The 8,198-nt window shown below is 47.4% G+C and overlaps 1 protein-coding gene across 1 annotated transcript; it reads left to right on the top strand.

The window, feature by feature from the left end:
- The first annotated feature begins 2,504 nt into the window (after positions 1 to 2,504).
- LOC131900641 (olfactory receptor 1I1) lies at positions 2,505 to 7,004 on the top strand. The gene is made up of 2 exons (XM_059251943.1): positions 2,505 to 3,414; positions 6,976 to 7,004. Exons 1-2 carry the CDS (start codon positions 2,505 to 2,507, stop codon positions 7,002 to 7,004), a joined length of 939 nt encoding a protein of 312 aa, XP_059107926.1.
- The last annotated feature ends 1,194 nt before the right edge of the window (positions 7,005 to 8,198 follow it).

Below are 8,198 nucleotides of genomic sequence, written 5' to 3'. Positions count from 1 at the left end.
TAAAAGTTTATTTTGTTCTTCATGTTAAATTGATATCATTTTTTTTGTATTTTACAATACAATTCGGAGCCGGGCGGTGGTGGCGCACGCCTTTAATCCCAGCACTCGGGAGGCAGAGCCAGGCGGATCTCTGTGAGTTCGAGGCCAGCCTGGGCTACCAAGTGAGTTCCAGGGAAGGCGCAAAGCTACACAGAGAAACCCTGTCTCGAAAAAAACAAAACAAAAAAACAAACAAACAATACAATTCGGTTCTACATATCAGCCATGGATTCCCTTGTTCTTCCTGCTCCTGCCCCTCTCCCCTTCCCCCCAGCCCACCCCCCATTCCCACCTCCTCCAGGGCAAAGCCTCCCCCGAGGACTGAGATCAACCTGGTAGACTCAGTCCAGGCAGGTCCAGTCCCCTCCTCTCAGGCCGAGCCAAGCGACCATGCCTAAGCCCCAGGTTTCAAAGCATTTCTTTTCTTTCATTTAGCATAACCTTTTCTGGGTTCATCTATATTGTGGTGAGTGACAAGATTCCTTCTTTTGCAGTTGAATAGTATTCCACTGTGTACCTGCATACACACAGTTTTTATATACATTTTTAATTTATGATGCTGAAGATAAAACCCAGGGCTTCATGCACCCTGTACTACTGAACCACACCTCTAGCCCTATATCATAAAATCTTACTCATTTACCTGGCCTTTTAATTCATTTATTTATTTTTATTTTATGTGCACTGGTGTTTGGCCTGTGTGTATATCTGTGTGAGGGTGTTGGGACCTCTGGAACTAGAATTACAGACAGTTGTAAGCTTCCCAGTGTTGGTGGCTAGAAACTAAACTTATGTTCTCAGCAAGAGTAGCTAAAACGTGTCTTAGTCGGTGTTCTACTGCTATGAAGAGACACCATGACCACAGCAACTCTTATAAAGGAAAGCATTTAATTGGGTCTGGCTTACAGTTCTGAGGTTTAGTCCATTATCGGTGTGTAATCTGAATGTAATGCCCCCCCTAGGTTTGTTGGGAATGGCATTATTAGGAGGTGTGGCTTTGTTGGAGGAATTCTATCACTGTGGGGGCAGGCTTTGAGGTCTTCCATGCTCAAAATACTACCAGGGTCTCAGTTCATTTCCTGTTGCCTGCAGATCAAATTGTAGAATTCTCATCTCCTTCTCCAGCATCATGTCTACCTGCATGCCACCATGTCCCACCATGATGTTAATGGACTGAACCTCTGAACTGTAAGCCACCCAATTAAAGGTTTTCTTTATAGGAGTTGCCCTGGTGATGGTGTTTCTTCACAGCAATAGAAATCCTAACTAAGACAGTCAGCGTGGCAGGAAGCATGGCAGTGTGCAGGCAGACATAGCGCTGGAGAAGGAGCTTAGAGTTCTACATTTGGATCAGCAGTCAAGAGGAAGAGAGAGACACTGGGCCTGGATTGAACATTTGAAATCCCAAAGTCCATCCCAAGTGATACATTTCCTCCAACAGGGCCACACCTACTCCAACAGGGCCACACCTACTCCAACAGGGCCACACCACTCCAACAAGGCCACACCCACTCCAAAAAGGCCACACCTCATGATCCCTGTAGCAGCACCACTCCCTAATGACCAAGCATTCAAACACATGAGCCTTGGGGGTGGAGGGCATTCCTATTCAAACCAGAACAGTACTTTTCACTAGTGTTGTTTTGTTTTTCAAGATGGTTTCTCTGTGTAGCTCTGGCTTTTCTGGAACTGGCTGTGTAGACCAGGCTGGCCTTGAACTCAGAGTTCCACCTGCCTCTGCCTCCCAAGTGCTGGGATTAAAGGCGTGTGCTACCATGCCCACCTGAGTAGCAAGTACTTTTAATAGACGTCTCTCCACTCTTCAAATTATTTCTTGTTGGTAGAAAGGTAAAGGGGGAGGAAGAAGAGAGAGTGAGCAGCCTGGGGAAAGAAAGAAAAGGAGATGCCAGGTTCCTTTACTGTAGATGTTTTGAGTTGAGATTTGATGTATGTCCCTCAGCTTTCAGCCACTGTCCCCCTAAGATAATCAAAAGAAGGGAAGGTTCACAGTGAGAGAACATGGTGGATACCTGTTCAGTGGTCAGATGGCCACTCAATGTGAGTGCTGGGAATCAAACTCAGGTCCTCTACAAGAACAGCGAGTCCTCTCAACTAAGCCATCTCTTCAGCCCTGGAAAACACCTTCTACCACCTCCCACAGGCTGGTCATTTGAGCTTTTACCATCTGTGTATTTGTGGAACTTTCCAGAACTGATTCATAGGCACAGGTTATCCACTTTGGACAACATCCAAGTTGATCATGTACCTAAGCTAGGGATTTGAGACACTAATTTCCTCAGACTTAGACAGCTTGGAGAATATAAAACCCACTGGAGAGATAGATAGCTTAAAGAAATTTCCCCGAAGGAGGAATCTCTAAGGTTTCCACAGGACTAGCACCCCATCTCTGACTCCAGCTCTATGTTGCTTCCATCCCCTTCTGTTCCAGTAGACACAAGCTCTCCATGGAACCAAGAAACCAAACAGTCTTGGAATTCCATCTCATGGGACTCTCAGAGAATCCAGACCTGCAGCCCATCCTCTTTGGACTCTTCCTGTCCATGTATCTGGTCACTGTCCTTGGGAACCTGCTCATCATCCTGGCAATCGTCTCAGACTCTCACCTGCACACACCCATGTATTTCTTCCTCTGCAACCTGTCCCTGGTTGACATCTTTTTCTCCTCCACCACCGTCCCCAAGATGCTAGTGAACATCCACACCCAGAGCACAGCCATCCCTTTCACAGGCTGCCTTGCTCAAATGTATGCCTTCCACCTCTTTGGGACTATGGACAGCTTCCTCCTGGCAGTGATGGCCATTGACCGGCTGGTGGCCATTGCCTACCCACTACGTTACTCAGTGCTCATGAGCCCCCATATCTGTGGGCTATTGGTGGGTGGGCCATGGGTGATCACGAATCTCCAATCCCTGGTACACACCTGCCTCATGGCCCAACTGACGTTCTGTGCGGGGTCAGAAATCCCTCACTTCTTCTGTGATCTCATGCCCCTCCTGAAACTCTCCTGCTCAGACACACACACCAATGAGTTAGTGATCTTCGCTTTCGGCATCATCATGGGCCTCAGCCCACTGTCCTGCATCCTAGTCTCCTACATCTGCATTTTCAGGGCAGTCTTCCGGATCCCTTCGGCTCAGGGCAAGTGGAAAGCCTTCTCTACTTGCGGCTCACACCTCACTGTGGTGTCACTGTTCTATGGGACCATCTTCGCCGTGTACTTACAGCCAGCATCCCCCACCTCCTCCCAGAAAGACAAGACAGCTGCTTTGATGTGTGGGGTGGTCATCCCCACACTGAACCCCTTTATCTACAGCCTAAGGAACAAGAATATGAAGACAGCTCTGAGGAAGCTTGGCAGCAAAGCAGTCTTATCGCAGCCATAGGGCGGAACAGTGACCGGGTCCCCACGGTGTGTCGGGACCACTGGTGGGTGCTTGGGACACAGGGACAACCCCCAATCCTGGTCTCAAGTTGTGCAAAGTCTAGCACAGAACAGAGCCACTTAATAAAACCTTACAGTACAGTGTGGCCAGCGTGTCATAAAGAAACCAATGGGGTCTGTAGAGACGGCTCGGTGATTGAAAGCACTCGGTGTGGTGCTCTTACAGAGGCCCCAAGTTCGGTGTCTCGGCCTCCCAGGTGTTGGAGTGACAGGCGTGCAACACCTGGATGGGGAAGTTTATGGGAAGTTTATGATTTTTCACGTGGCAGCGCTAGACAACCTTTGCGGTTCATTTGGGCAGAGTTGCAAAGGTTATGTCTAAATATGTTCAAGAAAAACACATGAAGGGTTAAAATTTCTTTAACCTGCTCTTGGAAGCCTTTTCCTCCTACTGGGTTGCCTCCCCCGGACCTGACATGAGGGTTTGTAACTAGTCTTATTGCATCTTGTTAAGCCATATTTGGTTGATATCCCTGGGAGGCCCGCTCTTTTCTGAAGGGAAATGGAGGAGTGGATCTGGGGGAGAGGGGAGGTGGGGGTGGGAAGTGGGAAGAATGAGGGGAGGGGAAATTGTGGTTAGGACGTATTGTGTGAGAGAAGAGTAAATAAATAAATAATTTCACCAATGGGCTTACTGGCTATCAGCATTAAAAAAAAAAGCAACAAAAAAACCATGATGCTGAAAGCTAAGTACTAAACGCATTTTATCTGCCAGCCATTATGTTTATGGTTTTTTGAGACAGGGTCTCTCTGTGTAGCCCTGACTAGACTTGCACTCACTACGCAGACTAGGCCGGCCTTGAACTCATAAAACTCTACCTGCCTCTGACTACCAGGCGCTAAGATTAAAGGTGTGCACCACCAGGCCAGGCAAGTTATCACATTTTAAACAGCATCCCTACAAGATAAGTAATGTGGCCCCTTGCTGCTGGGGAAACTGGGACTTGAAAGGTGAAGCTGCTACTATGGTAACTGAGACCAAAAGCCTGGACCCCTGGTCTTGACAAGGACACGGGATTGCTCTAGATGTGTCACAGAGCAGTGTCTGCAGGCTGCAGCCCCAACGGCAAATCCAGTCTACAGTCTGGTTTGGTGCAGCCGGCAAACTGGGGGTGGCTTTTACGTTTCTCTGTGTCTAGTTTGTTTGTATGTCTTTTGTTTTGTTTTGTTTTGTTTTCTTTTTTTTTTTTTAAGATTTACTTTTTTTTTTTTTTTTTTTTTTTTTTTTTTTTTTTTGCCAAACAGTGATGGTGCAGACCTTTAATCCCAGCACTCAGGAGGCAGAAGCAGGCAGATCTCTTTCCAGGACAGGGCTACCTAGTGAGACCCTGTCTCAAACAACAACAACAAAGACTTATTTTTTAATTATGTGTATGATGACAGGGATGTATGTGTAGGTGCCTGCAGTCCAGAAGAGGGTGCTGGATCCCCTGGAGCTAGAGTAACAGATACCTGAGTCACCCAATGAGGTGGGTGCTGGGAGCTGAACGCAGCAAGCACTCGTAAACTTTGAGGCATCTCTCCAAGCCCTTGTGCATATTCTTTTTTTATTTAATATTTTTATTTTATAATTAACTTAATTTCACGTATCAGCCACATGTGCATATTCTTGACACAAAGTGGCTTCCAATTCCTGATCCTCCTTCCTCTGCTTCCTGGGTGCTGGGGCTACAGGCATGGACCGTCACACCCCACTCTGGTTTTGTATTGTATACGTGTGTGTGTGTGTGTGTGTGTGTGTGTGTGTGTGTGTGTGTGTCTGTGTCCATGAGCGTACCCAAGCATATGAAAGCGAGAGGTCCAAACTGAATGTCATCCTCTCTTCCTCTCTCTTTATTGCTTGTGACAGGGCCTCTCCCTTGAGCTGGAGCTTATCAGTTGGCCACACTGGCTGGCCAGGGAGCTCCATGAGTCTCTCTCCCCTCTCCCCTTCCTGCTGCCCCGGTGGGAGGGTTACAGACTCATCATCATGCTCAGCTTTCACATGGCTACTGTGGATCCAAAACTGGGTCCTTCTGAAGCCACCAGAACTTTACTGGCCAAGCTGTCTCCTTAGTCCCCCTGGTGTTCTTTTGTTTTGTTTGTTTCAGTTTTTTATTTTATTTTAGTTTTGGCTTTATATTTGACTTCTTTTTGTTTGTTTTGTTTTGTTTTGTTTTGTTTTGTTTTGTTTTGAGACAGGGTTTCTCTGTGTAGCTTTGTAGATCACGCTGGCCTCGAACTCACAGAGACCTGTTGGCAGCAGACGCTGAACAGGCCTTGTGCATAGCCTGTTTGCTTGCCCTAAGTTGCCCTAAGGTGCCCTTTTGTCCTTCCTCTTTTCCTGTGGTCAGTAAGTCACAGGATGTTTACGATATAGCTATTGCTGGAACATTGTTTCAAGAATCAGCTCTCTGCTTGTGGTCTTCCTGTCTGGCTGAGCTGCTGGGACGCAGATGGGAACCTGAGGACCGTACCCTGACCCCATGGAGAGTAGGAAGTAGCAGGGTATATAAGGCTGATGGATAGTCAATAAAGGGGTTCTCTTTGAATGACGAACCACGGTGTGTCCTGAATGCTGCTTTACCTCGACATCCCTCGCCAGTTCTGGGTCCCAGGCCATGCGGGTAGCGGCAGGTGGAGGTTCCATCAAGACTTGGAAAGAAGGGGTAAGTGTACAAGGCTCGCCTTCACAAAGGAAGGGGGAGGATTGGATGTAACAGAGTAAAATAGGGTACGTACCATGGGGAATTCCACAGCTAAGGCTCAGTTGGCCGCTGAGTTGAGAGAGCTGTTGCGGAAACAAAGAACAGGTATTAAGTCCGCACTGACATCTGTGGACGCTATAGCTGAAGCTAGCCCGTAGTTTCGGACAGGAGGAGGGTTGAATATCCCTGATTAGGAACAGGTGAAATGTGATCTACAGAAGGCATTGCAGGATATGAGACCAAAGGAGTTTCCTATTGCAGCCTTTTCTCTTTGGAGGCTGGTGAAGGATGCGCTATTAACTGACAAGGTGAAAGTGAAGGAACAATTAGCAGAATGTGAGCAGGCTTTTGCCACTTCCCAGGAAGCTGAAACTAATGAATCTTTAAAAGGGGAAAAAGAGGAAGAGAAGGCTATGAAACCCCACAAGAAACTTGCAGTTCGGGATGATGAGAGTGACCTTGAGTCTATGTATGAGTTGTTGGATGAGGAGGAGCAGTTAGAGAAAGAGATCGAAGAATTACAACAGTGGCTGCAGAAAACGAAAGTAAAACATAAAGAGCCTTCGGCTCCGATCTGCTGTCGTCCGCCTCCTCATAATCCATACTGGTTGAATAGGGACAATCAGGGTGATAAGGAGGAAGGGAAACGGAGGGGAGTTATCTGGCAGGATACTGTGCAGGCTTATCCCATTTCCGAAACTGTTAATGCTGCCGGACACACACCGTCAGGAATCATGTACCTTTGACATTTAAAGAAATGAAACAATTAAAAGAAGCAGTGAGAAGTTATGGTCCGCAGGCTCCATTCACCGTGACACTTTTTGAGTCCTTTTCAGCTAGTTATTTAACACCTAGCGATTGGCAGCAACTATGCCGTGCTGCCCTGTCTGGAGGAGATTATGTCTTGTGGAAAAGTGAGAATCACGAAAGACGCTTAGAGCTGGTGCACATTGATGCGCGGGCCGGTCAACCCCAGAGGAGTTATGACATGCTGGCAGGCGCAGGGTAATATGCTGATATTCAACAGCAAATATTGTATGAGCCTGGCACTTATGCTCAAATAGCTAATGCAGCGGTCCGAGCCTGGAAATCTTGGCCAAACCTTGCTGCGGGAGAACAGATTTCAAAGGCCTTGCAAGGTCCTTCGGAACCCTATGCAGATTTTGTGTCACAGCTTCTGCAATTGGCAGGAAAGATCTTTGGAGATTCTGATCAGGCTATGCTGGCAGTTAAACAGTTGGCATATGAGAATGCAAATAAGTATTGCAAAGAAGCATTAAGAGGGAGCAAAGGCAAGAGTTTGAATGACATGCTTCGTGTCTGCAAAGACATAGGTGGTAATCATATTACTGGACAAGTTTTAGCCGCTGCCATAAGACATGACTTGCACGTCATGAATGGCCGAGGTGCTCGACCTAAAGGATGTTTCCAGTGCGGGCAGGAAGGCCATTTGAAACACGATTGCCCACAAAACAATCCAAACCAGTCACCTGGAATATGTCCCAAATGTAAAAAGGCACTGGAGTAGTGAATGTAGATCTAAGTTTGATGCACAGGGTAACCCACTACCTTCGGGAAACCGGGGACGGGGCCCACTATGGGCCCCGAAAGCCAGAGTGTACGGAGCTATACAGACCCAAACAGTAATCCCAGGCAGTGCTCGCCTCCGTTTCATTCCACAAAACAACCTCTTTCAATTGACCAACTCAGTCGAGGAACACCAGGAAGTGCAGGACTGGACCTCAGTTCCGCCGCCAGAGCAATCTTAACCCCTCAAATGGGACCTCAAGCGCTACCCACTGGAGTTTATGGCCCCTTACCAAAAGGATCTGTGGGACTGCTTTTGGATAGAAGTAGTGCGTATATGAAGGGCATAAGGATTTTGCCTAGAGTGATAGATAATGACTATGAGGGAGAGATAAAAATCATGGCAGAGGCAACACAGGGGGTCTTAGTGATCCCGCAAGGGGAGTGTATAGCTCAGCTACTTCTGCTTCCTATTGTTTCTA

This window comes from Peromyscus eremicus, unplaced genomic scaffold, assembly GCF_949786415.1.
Source record: "Peromyscus eremicus unplaced genomic scaffold, PerEre_H2_v1 PerEre#2#chr22_unloc_1, whole genome shotgun sequence".
NCBI classification, from domain to species: Eukaryota; Metazoa; Chordata; class Mammalia; order Rodentia; family Cricetidae; genus Peromyscus; species Peromyscus eremicus.
This window is presented reverse-complemented; position numbering and strand designations above follow the sequence as displayed.

Excerpts from the sequence above, each read along its gene's own strand:
- LOC131900641 (XM_059251943.1), top strand. The coding sequence starts at position 2,505 with ATGGAACCAAGAAACCAAACAGTCTTGGAATTCCATCTCATGGGACTC. Across the intron at positions 3,415-6,975 it reads GACAGCTCTGAGGAAGCTTG|TTATGGTCCGCAGGCTCCAT; the intron begins GCAGCAAAGCAG and ends AGCAGTGAGAAG.